The 14,011-nt window shown below is 41.1% G+C and overlaps 2 protein-coding genes across 2 annotated transcripts; both read right to left on the reverse strand.

Annotated features, from left to right (window-relative positions):
• Positions 1-3,291: 3,291 nt before the first annotated feature.
• Positions 3,292-8,702, reverse strand: LOC103977549 (kinetochore protein NDC80 homolog). The gene is made up of 4 exons (XM_009393096.3): positions 7,472-8,702; positions 6,006-6,252; positions 3,873-4,019; positions 3,292-3,769 (listed from the first exon to the last, which is right to left on the reverse strand). Exons 1-4 carry the CDS (start codon positions 8,656-8,658, stop codon positions 3,518-3,520), a joined length of 1,833 nt encoding a protein of 610 aa, XP_009391371.3. The 5' UTR covers positions 8,659-8,702; the 3' UTR covers positions 3,292-3,517.
• A 131-nt stretch (positions 8,703-8,833) lies between these two features.
• On the reverse strand, positions 8,834-11,093 carry LOC103977550 (pentatricopeptide repeat-containing protein At1g05750, chloroplastic). The gene has a single exon (XM_009393098.3). It carries the CDS (start codon positions 10,997-10,999, stop codon positions 9,437-9,439), a length of 1,563 nt encoding a protein of 520 aa, XP_009391373.2. The 5' UTR covers positions 11,000-11,093; the 3' UTR covers positions 8,834-9,436.
• Between the last annotated feature and the right edge of the window lie 2,918 nt (positions 11,094-14,011).

Raw genomic sequence — 14,011 nt, forward strand, 5'->3', positions numbered from 1 at the left:
TATTCTTCAAGTAGTAACTCCACAAATGCTATAAGGGTTGTTGTGATCGTTGAGCATATGCTCAATTTTTTTATAATTATATCCATCACACTATAATTAAGTACTCCAAGGGATTTGTTTTAATTAAATTGTGGAATAAGAGATATTTTTCACAAGCCATCTTTTAGTGAAATTGTCGGAGTTCATTAAATTATGTCTAATATTTTGAGATTTTTCATTCTCAGCAAATCTTTATCAAGAAAAAAGTTGATTTTATTTTGTGCTCATCTTTTTTGATGCAGAAAGAAGTAGATATCATCACATTCAAAACATCTCAAAGATGTGAGTTCCATGAACAAGATTGTGATCCTGGCACTTGTTTCTATAAACGAAAACAACTTCTTTTTGTTGGTGTTTTTACAAACATAATTAAAAATGTCCGGAGTTCTTGTAGCACTCGCATGGACATTGCAAACAAAAACACACAGTAAATGCTATCTTACATGCTTGCATGGGTGACGTCGGTCCTCCTCGAAAACCCCTTTGGACTATCGCTGCCCAATGCCTCACCCCAGTTCCCCAGATGCCTCATCCAGTCACCCCCTCTCTCTCTCTCTCTCTCTCTCTCTCTGAACACACACACACACACACACACACACACACACACATATATATATATATATATATATATATATATATATGTGTGTGTGTGTGTGAGAGCATACTGTTTACTATGTATAAAAAGCAGCAGTAATGTATATGATGACAACAAAAGCTTGAGCTCCCATAACTTTGTAGGCCAACTATAATGGGGTATTTATCATGAGAGTGGGACCAAACCTGTACCTCGCCAGCTGCCACGGCTGCTCAGCATCTGTTTCTACTATTACCATGGAAACAAAAGCATGGCTTCACACACACACACACTCTCTCTCTCTCTCTCTCTCTGGTGTTTCCTGTTGGACTATGAAGTGAAGATATCGAAGTGACCGGAAAATCTTGGAAGCGAGAAAGTGGCTTCTTTTTCGTTAAAGTCACACTATGGCATCTCCATTTCATGAACAGTACTGCGTGAGAATAGCATTTATGAGACCCTATATAAAATCCAAAGCTTATTATGGTCTGTCGGTTGTGTTTTGCTCCTTTTTCATCCGAAAAGAGGTTTGAAATCACGAAGAAAAGGAGGAAGAGAACTCAAGTCTCCCCATTATCCCTCTGACTCCCATCGGCAAATGATCTCATCATTAGTGCTCATGAAAGCAAATGTTTCAAGGAAGAAAGCTGTGTTGCAAGAGATATAAAGGTCCAGTCTTGTCAGTCTATTTGAAACAGATAGTAATCTTCCAACCTTATGAGAACAAAAAGGAAAAAGAATGAACCGAGGAAGGCTTACCCTCAGAAACATGAAGCTCATCAGGAGAGCAGCTGTTGGTTGAGAGGAATGAAGCCTGGTCCGAGTTCAAATAGCTCATCCCACCATGCATGCATGTGCGCCACATGACCTCGAGCCAGACAACATTCCCCTTAACCTAACCTCAACAGAAGTTGGAGTCCTACGCAAGAAGAAGAACATGAAGAAGAAGAAGCCATAGGGAGAGAGAGAGAGAGAGAGAAGGGGATGGGGAGAGTCGAAAGTGAGTGTATGGTTTTGAAGAGGTGGGAGAGAGAACGGGGATGACTAGCCGTACTTATTCCACAGTTAAATATCAATGACATTTGGCAATAACTGCGCAACTCACCATTAAACATCAATGCCGCTGCTTCCTCTCCCGTGTTCTTACTTCTCTCTCCCTCTAGATTTGCACCTGATACAGCGTTTTTCTTTCATTTCCCAGGAAGCTATATATGGGCTGTTCTCAGCTTATGTTGGCCGGTGGTACCTATGGTGCATGCTCTTTCCCCATAACCCGACAAGTTCCTGTAACCCTACGCTCCTCCCAAACCTTTCATCATTGCCTTATTATTTGTTTCCTCGCCCATCCCACCCGCCACACGTACGCTTCCTTCACTCCTCCGCCGCTGATCTCAGCGTACCGTAGGTTGGTTTGTTTAGGGCTTCAGGTCTGTGACACTTCAAAGTAAATGCATTATTACCAATCTTCGCAAGTATAGATGGACAGGTAAGATTGCAATACCGGCACCAGGAAGAAACCGACGGCGGATGTGCAGGGGGGAAAGCGACACGAGCAACAGGCACCGTACGATCGCCGAGATGTAGGGCCGCACGTCGCTTGGTCGCATGTGGGTGACAGGCCCATGTGGGCCGCACGTGGACTCGACACTGCCCTCCCGACGCGGCAATTATGGGCTCATGATGATCGTGACGCGGGGTGGGGTCGGTCCGGGTTCGGTCGGAACGACCTCTCCACGTGGACGACGGCATAGGGAAGGACGGGACGGGGAACCATTCCAATGATTTATATGTCGCTGTTACGTTTTTTGGGCACGATTGACACAATGTAGATGGCACCCGTTATTTTCCATCGTTATATAATCTGAAATAAGCATGCATCTTAAGGCATCGGAATGATATATAGCCGATATTTACCTATTCAATCGAGTACCAAATATCAAAATGTATAGTTGGATACCTACACATATTGATTATTTTATTTATGATATTATTAGGAAAAAAATATTGTTAACATCGTGATCAATTTGATATTTTCCATCGTTATATAATCTGAAATAAGCATGCATCTTAAGGCATCGGAATGATATATAGCCGATATTTACCTATTCAATCGAGTACCAAATATCAAAATGTATAGTTGGATACCTACACATATTGATTATTTTATTTATGATATTATTAGGAAAAAAATATTGTTAACATCGTGATCAATTTGATGTTATTCAGACCTGTATACATAACGTTGTCTAAGATGTCTCCGAAATGAAAATAACAAACTCCTAATATATCACCTACATGATAACCAAGGTCGAGAGAGACTTCTCATCCCGATCCCAATAATGTTCAAGTTAGTAACTCGAATGTATGAGTACGAATAGTTCTTCTTTCTTTATTTAAGTTAAAACGAGTTTTTATATTTAATCAAGGGTAAGGAACTTATCATTTAATATTAGATTATGAGATAGAAATTATTAGGTAAAATTTCAAGGACGTTGAGAAATCTCGGATGAAACGAGAACATTCCACATGATGTTGAGAGTACAAAAATTACTTTTGAGCTTAGCTAAAAATCTCACTGTTTCACATAATACACATTTATGCAAATCATATCGAGAAATCGAAAGGCAAAATAAATACAACTGAATATCTAATATGCAAACTTGGAGTGAAAGATCACATAAATCAAACAAGAAATGATTTTGCTTGATTGATCCCCTTCACCACAAACATATGTCTATTTAGGTCCAGTATTTGATAGAAGAGGGTGTAATTCAAATACACAAAGGAGAGAATTAACTGACATATAACATGTACTTTGGTGTTCTAGCATTTAAAAAGAAACCATAGATTTCAAGTCAAATCTTTCCCCAGACTATCCACTTAACCAAAGCATCTGAATCAAATTTAGTTCACTGGGGGGTTCCGTGCTCGTTTCCTGCCACCCTGACTGAAGTTAACAGTAGAGACCAACTTTGCAGCCAAAGAAGATACAAAATCTGCAGTTTCAGAGAGCTCTTTCTTCATTCCTGAAACCGTGGACTCCATGAATTCTTTGTACTCTGACACAGCATCAATCAGAGCCAACAGTTCACTGGCACACAACTGAGTTTCTTCGTCGCTCTCTTTGGTCGTAATCTGTAGCTCATTCTCAGAGTTCTAAAAAATGCACAAAGCCAATTGATGTGTAATAATGGAGGAAACAAAAATATCTAATTAGCTTTTGTGTCTAAAAAAGAATCAGGAGAGCCAACAAATCTACCTTTAAAAATTCTTCTGCCTCCTTTTCAATGATACTCAACTGATGTTCCTTATTCATGAACTCCCCTTTTATTTTCTCAGCTTCTGCAGCACAGTTAGATGCATATTCTTCAGCTTCATTCTTCAAGAAAGTCAGGCGAGCCTCAGCCTAGAAAAGGCACATAGAGTTATCACATAAAGCAGAAATGATAGATTGACTCGTAGGCATGTAGATTTATTATGCAAGGGAAGCATCATGATTCTGAAGGCATGGGTTACACAGAGCTTAAAACTGGATTGGCGAAATAAGACCAGCAACATCCGCTGCATCATACATAACTTCCAACATACAAAAATCTTTATAATTCAACCACATAACTAACCAAATCAAGGATTAATGTTAAGGCCAAAATAGATCGAAAACAGCAGCAGCTTCCATCAGTTCTGTCCAAATTCATCAGTCCAATTTAGGTTCGATTTCTGCCAAACCCACCCAGTTTCATTTGACATGATATGTTTTAAAACAATTTCTGATTATTTTCTGAGATATGTTTTAATATCATGGACCATCAGAAGTAAGCTTGAATGTAATTGGTTTCAAATGTCTATCATGAACAACATTTATATTCTCAGTATTTTCTTTCTGATTGGACCAAGATTCCAAGTTTCAACATAAAATATCCAGTATAGGCAAAAAAATGAGAGATTACTAATTCAACTACTTGCATATTCTGAATGAAGATTTTATAATAAAAAAATCTTGAATATTGACACATGCATTTGAAAATTGAAGGAAATACTTGAAGAGTATTATTATGCCATTTTCACCCAAACCATGATATAAAGAAAATCACTACAAAATATTTAGACATTGTCTAATCTTTTGGATCCAATCTCCTAAACCACAAACTGATAAAAATATCCATAACCATAACTGCTAAAAGATATTTCAAAAGTTGAACCAAACCATATACAAAAAGTCATGCATTTTATGAGATGAGTTTTGAATCATGATCCTTAGAGCTTCTCCTTGGAATCAAGAAATTCAATAAATAAAAAATCAAACAAAAAATTTAAAAGAGGAAAGGTGTATTCCAATTCTTTCATAGTTCAAGCATCAAAATTTCAACCATGTCGAGGAAGAATTTCATGACTGAGAAATAAGAACAAATTTACAAAACAAAAGAAGTAATTTACCGGCCAGATTTCTATTCTTCAATCTTTAAATTCAGCAAGAAATTAAATATCATCCATACCGGTGTATACAGATCGATATTTTCCTGTCTGCAACCAACTGGGTTATGGACTGGGCACTTCTCATTTAGTTCGGTTCTATATATGTTGTACCATCTGGTAAGCTCATTGTCCCGGACTTACTGAGCAGTAAATAGTCTGATACAGAACTCTACCAGCCAGTAAGCTTACTGCCCAATACTTCTAATCTATTTTTCCTTCTATTTTAAAGGTTGTGAGTCACAACAATATATAATTTTCTTTTCGTATTTCTATTTTCTCATTCTCATGCTCTCACCTTTTTCACATGCTCTCTCTTACTTTCTTTCACATACTCTTTTCTCCCCTCCACCACCACCTTTTACTCTTCCTGCAGCATCACGCCACCATCTACTCTCCCCTGCCACATCACCACTGTCTACTTCTTGTCAAGATTGTTATGTTCTCCACCTACTACTGGTACGCTTCTTTCTCTGCTCCTCTTTCTGCTGGGTCTCCTTCTTCTCCTCCTGCTCTAGTCCTACTCTTCTCCTCCTGCACTTGGATCTGCTAACATATACACATGAGAATATAGCAAATGCAATAAAGTGGCAAATTGACCTTTCCCCATACCCCATGACAGTGAGAGCCAACATTTGTTCTTTTTTTAACCAAAGAACCATCTTAAACTTCCTTTCACCTAGAAATGTGTAGGCATTAGAAATGATAAAGAAACAAGCAACTCTTGCTCCTGATTATTTACATGAGAAGAGGTGAGCAAACTATTAGTCTTGGATTGAGAAATTTTTCTCTAAGGTATATTAGAAAAAGCAATGCTTATCAGAACAACACTAAACCCAAAAAAATATCACCAACTAATAACAACAAACTCCCACTGGATGAGACATTATAGGAAACTCTGGTGACTAAGTAAAATAAGAACCTCATCTATTTTGGCCTGAAAAGATGCAAGATTGTTCCTTTTCTCCTCAAGTACTTTAGCATTTTCTTGTGATTGTTCTTGTAAAGTAATTGACTCCTCCAACTTTGAGACTGATATTTTCTTCGTGTCCTCAGAAAGGGCAACAAGTGCAGGTTTTAGGATACTCTTGTAATTAATCCCCAAGACCTCAGCTGGTGAAGAACCTTTAGAATTTAGCACATACTGAAAATCAATCCCAAGCTTTAACCTGAGAAGTTAGCAGAAGAACACTTGATCATCTTTCAAAATTAACAACAAAGAAAAACATTCATAGTAATACAGACATCACTCGACTGAAGCTACAAGCAAGCATGTACGAGTCAATCTAGAACAAGTAGTTTTGTTCTACTTGGTTTAGTCTTTTTATATGCCTTAGGATATTTAAGGTTTTTTGACATGACCTAACTCATTGCAATTTTGCAATTTCTAACCTACTCTATGTTCAAAGGACAAAAGATTTATTAGATAGCATGAATAGCAAAGACTACAAATATGATTATTTCATTCAATCTATGTTCTTGAATAACCTAACAATACATCTTCCAGCATAGCAATAGCACAGCTGTCTAACACCATGATCAAAGTATACATCAGTGATGCGTACCGATAAGACTGAGACACTCAGCTGCAGCTAACCTTATGATCTTGGAGATTTTGATACCTGAATAATGTACTTGACGAGTTTTAAATCTATCATACAGATCAATTCCCTACATATTTTTTTCATGCTACAAAAATGAATCACATGGTCATGATCAGTTCAGTCCATATTGAAAACAGTTCCTCAAGTATGCATCATCGATATCAAGATGGTTGTCAACAAAGAATATTTTCAAATTTTATCAATGAAATGGTACATCTAACAAAGCTAACCAATATATTTGAATCATGTATCTAAAACATTCAACAAAATGATCTGTACAGACAGGGAGTAGACCCCTGAAACTATTTATTTTTTTAACCTGATTTTATATGGAGGATTTCAATCTTGAGCTGTGACAGCCTTATGGGGTGTGATATCACTTGATATGATTTGCATAAGGCCATGATGTTGAAGACAAAAACAGGTACATCAAATTGGAAAATGAGCATGACCCAAATGGCAGAATAATTTGTCCAACAATCAATCTAGTCAACATAATATATAGGTTCAGTTTAATTTAATCCAAAACAAACAAATGATTCAGCAAAATTAATAGTATCAAACATACGAATGATCTAAAATGAAAGCTATAGTTTAGTAGATGGTATGAAAGGATTCCTAAAGAAACTTACATGGCATCAGAATCATTGAAATAAGATGCCAAACCAAGCAGATTACTGAACAATGGCTTTTACAGCTTATTACTAGTTAAATGCATAAAAGAATCATGACAGCAAAATTGAGTGGCTGGATTATGAACTAGATCAAGAAGAAAGAGGAGTACCTTCTCACAGCCTGATTGCACTGTTCCAAGAGTACCTCAGTTTCATGGATCTTCCTGCTGACAGTTTCCTCGAGTTCCCATGCCTTCTCCTCCAATGCATTTCTCCCTATCTCTGCATCTGCAATGTCCCTCTCAACTGCCTGCATCTCCCTTTTCATCCTCTCCACATCACGCACGTTCACAGCCTGTGTATCGATCCTCCTATGCAGTTCTTCATTCTCCTCGCACAGCCTCTTGCTCTCCTTCTCCTTGGCCTCCAGCTCCTTCTCCCACTCTCCCAGTGCAGACTCCATCGCAGCCACCTTCCCGCCCCAAGAGTCCACCACCGCCTGGAACTTCTTGACATCCTCCACCAGCATGCCTTTCTCCCGCTCGAGGGCCTTCTTCTTCGATGGCTCCGCTTGCAGAGCTTGGAGCTTGGCCTCGAGCTCGGTGGCCTCTTTCTCAAGGGCATCAATGGCTGCAGCGGTGTTGGCGGCCTGGTGCTGGGCCTTGCCGAGGTACTCCTCATCGAGCTCCTCCACGGCGTCATCCTCGCCGCTGATGAAGAGGGAATAGCTGCGGGTGACGAAGAGGAGGAGGTCGTTGGGTTGATCCTGCTGAGGTGACGATGAGGCGGCGAGGTGGTCGGAAACGCGGGCAAGCTGGATGAGCCAGTAGAGGACGGAGAGGAGGTGAGGCCAGGCGTGGGGGGTGCCGGGGGCCTTGAGAGCGGAGCGATTGAGCTTGAGGGGGCAATGGAGGTTGCGGAGGAGGGCTGGAAGGTCGTCGTCTAGGTCGTCGAGGGGCCAGTCCATGCGAGCGAGGATGAAGCGGAGCGCTTCGGTGATGTCGCGGGCGGCGGGGAGCGGCGGTCTGAGGGAGACCGGGGCGGAGTGGGAGGTGAGGAAGGCGTTGACGGCGCGGAGGGCGGAGGACTGGGCGGAGCGGTCAGTCAGGAGGGCAGAGGCGGGGCGGCCACCCGCGGAGGAGGGGCGGCCGCTGCACAGGCTGGCGTCGGAGTCGCGGCCGCCGGCGACCGAAGCGAAGTCGAAGTGACGAGCCACGTCGAAGGGCGACGGAAGGGGCGCTGCCCTGTCTGGGGGGCCGGTGGTGGCCTTGGTGTACCGCCGACGAACACCGCGGCCTCCTCCTCCTGCTGCTCCTCGCATCCCTAATCTTGCAGTTTCCCGCTTCCGGTCGAACATTTCTTCGAACGCGATTTAAAAAGTAGAAAGATGAAACCCCAAACGAACACAGTCCGAGGCGCCTCTTACAAGCCCGGCCCAAATGCTTTAAAGAATATGGATCATATTTAATTCCCAAATTGCACTTATGTAAAATAAAATTGCATACAATTAAATGTTGCACTTGTGCAACTACTGGAAATAAAATGTTCATATCAATTTCTTGTAATTTCTTTCCAATAAAACACAATCCATCTGAGAGATACCCTTTATCTCAAATGTATACTAAGTACATTTGTCATCCATGAATCTTAGTCGTCTTTCATGGACTTGATGATATACCTACCTTCAAAGGTTTTGTGGGTACGTCCAATCGAAGGGGCTTTGATACACCGACATAAACAGAAATTACAATTGACGGAGGTTTTAACCTTGTTGGGTTTAGATGCATACAAGACGGTATACGTCTAATTAGATGTAGTAATAGGAGAGGCCCATCAGCTAAGACATATAAATACCATTAAATTTCTTCATGTATCTTTTACCAAAATCCAAGAATGCATAATTACCATTTATCGGATGTTTGGCAGCTCCTTTCATCCGTATTTCTGCATCTCATGCGTGTTTTCTGCACAGATGACCGCCTGACATCTTCATACACAACTGCAGTGAAAACCGTTCACAATGTCTCTAATGAGTTCCGCTTCCATGTGGATGACACCCTTTACGCTCTCTTTGTTGGCTGCAATAGAACTGCTGCAACCTCAAGAGCAACACCATTATGCAGCAACAAGGTACATTAGTCATCTGTAGCACCTACAATTATCTTCGGATCATGGCCCCAGAGCTTCAGCTCGCAGCGAAGGAGGTCAAGCATCTCATATATGTCATCAGACTGCGGATGTGACCCATCTCCAGCTACAAACTCATGGATCTCGCAACCGATCTCGATGCTGCTACACCCTGGTGTCTTTGTCACTCCGACGGCCTTCATCTTGCTTCGGATTGCACCGACGCCGTCCCACTGCCCATCCGCAGCATAAATATTTGACAGGAGCACGTAATTGGAGTCACATTCTGGCTCTAATTGCAGAAGGTATGCTGTCACTCTCTCTGCTAGTTGGATATCCCCGTGCACCCTGCAAGCAGCCAGAAGTGAGCTCAAGACTACCTCATTTGGCCGGAAAGGCATGCTCTCGATCGTGCTCACGGCTTCCTCCAACCTCCCAGCCCGGCTGAGTAGATCCACCAAACAACCGAAGTGCTCAACTCTCGGTGGCAACTTGTAGTGTTCCCTCATCAGATCGTAAAACTTCAGGCCTTCATGTACCAAACCAGCATGACTACAGGCGGTAAGCACACCTGTGAAGCTCACTCCATCGGGCCCGAATCCCTCACTCCGCATCATCTTGAAATGCTCAATAGCCTCATGGCAGCAACCATTCACTGCAAATCCAACAACAATGGAATTCCAAGACACCAGTGTTCTCGTGCACATTCTTTCGAACAGCTGGTGAGCGAAATCGACACGGCCGCACCTTGAGTACATGTCGATGAGGGAATTGGCCAGCCGAACATTGTTCGAGAGGCCATGGTTCTTGACGTACCGATGCACCCAAAGCCCATGGTTGAGAGCTCCCAGGCTAGTGCAAGCCGCAATGACTGCTAGGATCGTCACGTAATCTGCATCGATCCTGCTGAGCTGCATCGCTCGAAAACAATCCAATGCCTCCTCGACAAGACCATTCTTGACGCACCCGTCAATCACCACGGTCCAAGATACCTTATCTTTCCTCGGCATTCTGTTGAACCAAGACAAGGCATGGTCGACGTCCCCAGCCCGCATGTACCCAGCGATCATGGTGTTGAAGGAGACCGTGTTCTTAACGGGCATTCGGTCGAACACCTCGCCAGCGAGGTCTGCCCGGCCGCACTTGGCGTACATATCGACGAGGGCGGTGGAGAAAACGACGACTTCCTCAGGAGCAGCGTCCGGGCGCCTTCGCTTGAGGGACTGAGCGTGAATGGCGCACCCAAGGGGAAGGGCGGAGGGGTAGGATGGGAAGTCGGCGCAGGCGGAGAGGAGGGCGACGAGGGTGACGTTGTTGGGGTTGACGCCTGCAGAAAGCATGTCTCCAAAGGCGCATGCAGCGTCGGACAGGCGGCCGCGTCGGGCTTGGCGGGCGATGGCAGCGGTCCATGAGACGACATCCCGCGCCGAACAATGCTCGACAGAAGAGGAGAGATTTGGGAGAGTGGTGGAGGAAAGGTGTCGTCGGGGAAGAGGGCGAGTGTGTGGTTGGGGCCGCCGCGGCGGCGGTGAAGGAACGGGAGGGAGTTGAGTGAGAGTTTGAGCGGCCATCTTGCGTCTACAAGATGACAGCTACATTGCTGAGGTTACAGATTGCTTATGACCTTAAACCCCATCATCCAAGCCACTCTACTCTCGTGGTAAAGCCGCGAAGGGTATTCATCCCATTTCTGCCATTAATCTCAACCGCCCATCTCATATGATCAAATCAACAATCTGAGATGGACGGCTTTTAAGCGACCTTTATAACTGAGGCCACTAAGCAAGCACAAATACCGACGGCTACAATCTCAGAAGCATATAAAAAACCAGGGGCAAGCGATGCGCAACATAGGCGCATTCGAAAACCAAAATGATCTATGTATACATGTAGGATTTAAGACGCTCATACCAGCAGAATTCAACGACAATTAGTTATTTAAATACCATGATATAACTAAGTAGTTTCAATAAAATAATACATATTTGTTTGTAATATGTACCTCTGTGAAATATGAATTTGATTACACTAAATGCATATCGTTGCCATTTCCTATCAACTACAATTGATAATATCACTTCAACTCATATAATAGACATGACTCCTGTACCAATAAGTGTAGGTCGATATATTTTCCGCCCTACTAAAAAATAATTACTTAGGCAAGTAAACGATTGACCAAAAATGTATATAGAAAAAGCCTTGATAGAAACAAAACAGTCAGAGATGACTAGACCATACGATGGAAAAAGCAAATTTCCAATAATTATAAAGACAAATTTTTTCAAATTAATCCATTTCCCCAGACGATTTCATTATGCAAAAAGAGAACACTGTGGAGAAAGCCTTAAAGTTCACATGCCATAGTTCGATAGACTCGTGCAATTATAACCTTATTATGCATTTTCAAATTCATTTCAGCAGTTAAAGGCAAAAGAACTCATTGATCCCTTCAACCAACCTCTCCGCTGAACAACTCATTTCAAGTATATATATCGATGAGAAATCCACTTCAGAAACTGAGTCTTCATGAAGCTGCAACAGACAAGCTGCTGCAATGCAGATTTGCCGGCACAATCTTTAACAGCCTCTGTTTCTCATGCTGAAAAAAAAAAAAAAGATGGGAAAGAGATGCAACATAAGCAGTCGGATATAGAACAATGATAATATCAACCACATAGATGTGAAAGAAGTTACCTTCTTAAGAAAGGCATCAATCTCCTCCTTTGTTAGAGCTTCCTCCCCAGCATTTTTATCCCATCCAAGAGACTGTAAGAAGGCTTCTTCTTCTGGGTCAACAGCAATGTCCAAATAACTAGTTTCTCCATTACCAGCATGAGATCTCCGAGACTCATCAGAGGCACAATGATATCTGTTCAAACAATTTCTGTTATCTGTTAAATGGAACAAACCAGATGCTGACAGAAAGCTGTTCTTTCCCATACGGACAGGGGAAACGATTTGAAGGTTCTCAGTTTCTGACATCTCCAAGCTTTATGTGGTTTCAATAGAAGCTGGCTCTGAAATACTACCTGAACTAGTCCATGATTTCTTCCTAAGTAAATTAAAGATATCATTCCTATTCTGGGCTTGAGACAGAGAGTTTTCTTTCCCCAAACGAGTCATGAACCAAGGCACCATTCTTGTTGTCATCTTTAACCTTTTGGTAAGTTGGGCTCTTCAAAAGAATTACTGCACTAGATGGAACAAGGCCAATGGAGTTCATTATTTCACCGATACCTGGGCCATCTTTTGCAGTGGGTAGATGTCATTCTTCTCTCGGTTAATAATTCAAAAGTTTCCCCATGGAGATATCTTTGTATTGTCAGATCTGGTTGGCTGTCGGACATTATGGTTTACATGTGACAGCTGGCTGATCTTAGTAACAGAGGTAAAGTTTCTGCCTCTTGCAACTTTTGATTTTGTCTTTTCTGATGAGTTGAAACTCTCAAAAGAGTACATTCTGATGAGAATTATTTTGAAATACAAATAATGCAAGAGTGAAACAAAAGGAACCAGAAAGCCATTGCCTTCACAAACAGAAAATGTGGAAGAAGAAACAGAAGAACAAGATGCACAGCCAACACTCTTTAACCACTCATAACAAAGATCTTTAGCTTATTAGCTGACCACATCCACTATACATCTCATGAGAACCATATAATAAGACAAAGGCTAATCTCCTGTAGAACAGGATAAAGTAATAAAATATGTACCCGTTGCAGCTTAAATAACTTTCAAATTTCTTAGACTATGAACATGAACATTTCAGCTTGTTTCTGGGGCCATGGTACAAAATCTGGGTACAGTATGTGTCTGATGCTTCTCAGATGGGTGTAAGATATTGAATTATCCAATTTTTCGAACAATTACTAAAGAATCATATACATGGAAATACTTGGAGATGCTTTGTGAATAAATATAAGAACTTTCTTATTGAAAATAGTCTATAGTGATATGTTGTTTCATGACATTTGTATCAAACATTATATTATGCTTGATAAATAATAATTGTATCTTATTTGTCTTATAGTTGTTTCTTTTTTACTTTCTCTATATTTTTTAGCATTATGTTAGCAAACCATTATATTAATGAATAGCTTAGCAATACTAGTTAACTACTAATTGTGTATCATGTTCTATAACTCAAAACTCTACCCCTTAATATAAACATCAATTATTGTTAAAACATGAAAATGTATATTATTTTTGCAATTGATAGATATATCCATACAAATCAATTCTGGATTTGTTGGATGCTTGTCATATCTTTCTCAAACCAAACTATGGTCACAAATGACTGTTCGACTTGTCAAAGACTAGTTCAAAGATAAGCATAATTTTAAAACTTGATTTTTTAACGGGAGATAATTGAACATGCCAGAACTCAATTTGTTACAGCTCTCATTAATAAGCTCATGGACAAGATCATTTGTAAACTCTTGAACAAGCTCATTTATGCATTAGAACAGATCCACATCTTTATAAGTATGGATGGAAAAACTGCTTTCTCAAAAATAGGAACACAAAGTTCAATATGATAAAGCCATTTTGAAAATAAGATCCAAAAACCAAATATGCTA

The sequence above is a fragment of the Musa acuminata genome, chromosome BXJ3-3 (assembly GCF_036884655.1).
Source record: "Musa acuminata AAA Group cultivar baxijiao chromosome BXJ3-3, Cavendish_Baxijiao_AAA, whole genome shotgun sequence".
In the NCBI taxonomy this organism is placed as follows: Eukaryota; Viridiplantae; Streptophyta; class Magnoliopsida; order Zingiberales; family Musaceae; genus Musa; species Musa acuminata.

Excerpts from the sequence above, each read along its gene's own strand:
- LOC103977549 (XM_009393096.3), bottom strand. The coding sequence starts at position 8,658 with ATGTTCGACCGGAAGCGGGAAACTGCAAGATTAGGGATGCGAGGAGCA. Across the intron at positions 4,020-6,005 it reads TTCAGGCCAAAATAGATGAG|GCTGAGGCTCGCCTGACTTT; the intron begins GTTCTTATTTTA and ends TGCCTTTTCTAG. Across the intron at positions 3,770-3,872 it reads AGGCAGAAGAATTTTTAAAG|AACTCTGAGAATGAGCTACA; the intron begins GTAGATTTGTTG and ends TGCATTTTTTAG.
- LOC103977550 (XM_009393098.3), bottom strand. The coding sequence starts at position 10,999 with ATGGCCGCTCAAACTCTCACTCAACTCCCTCCCGTTCCTTCACCGCCG.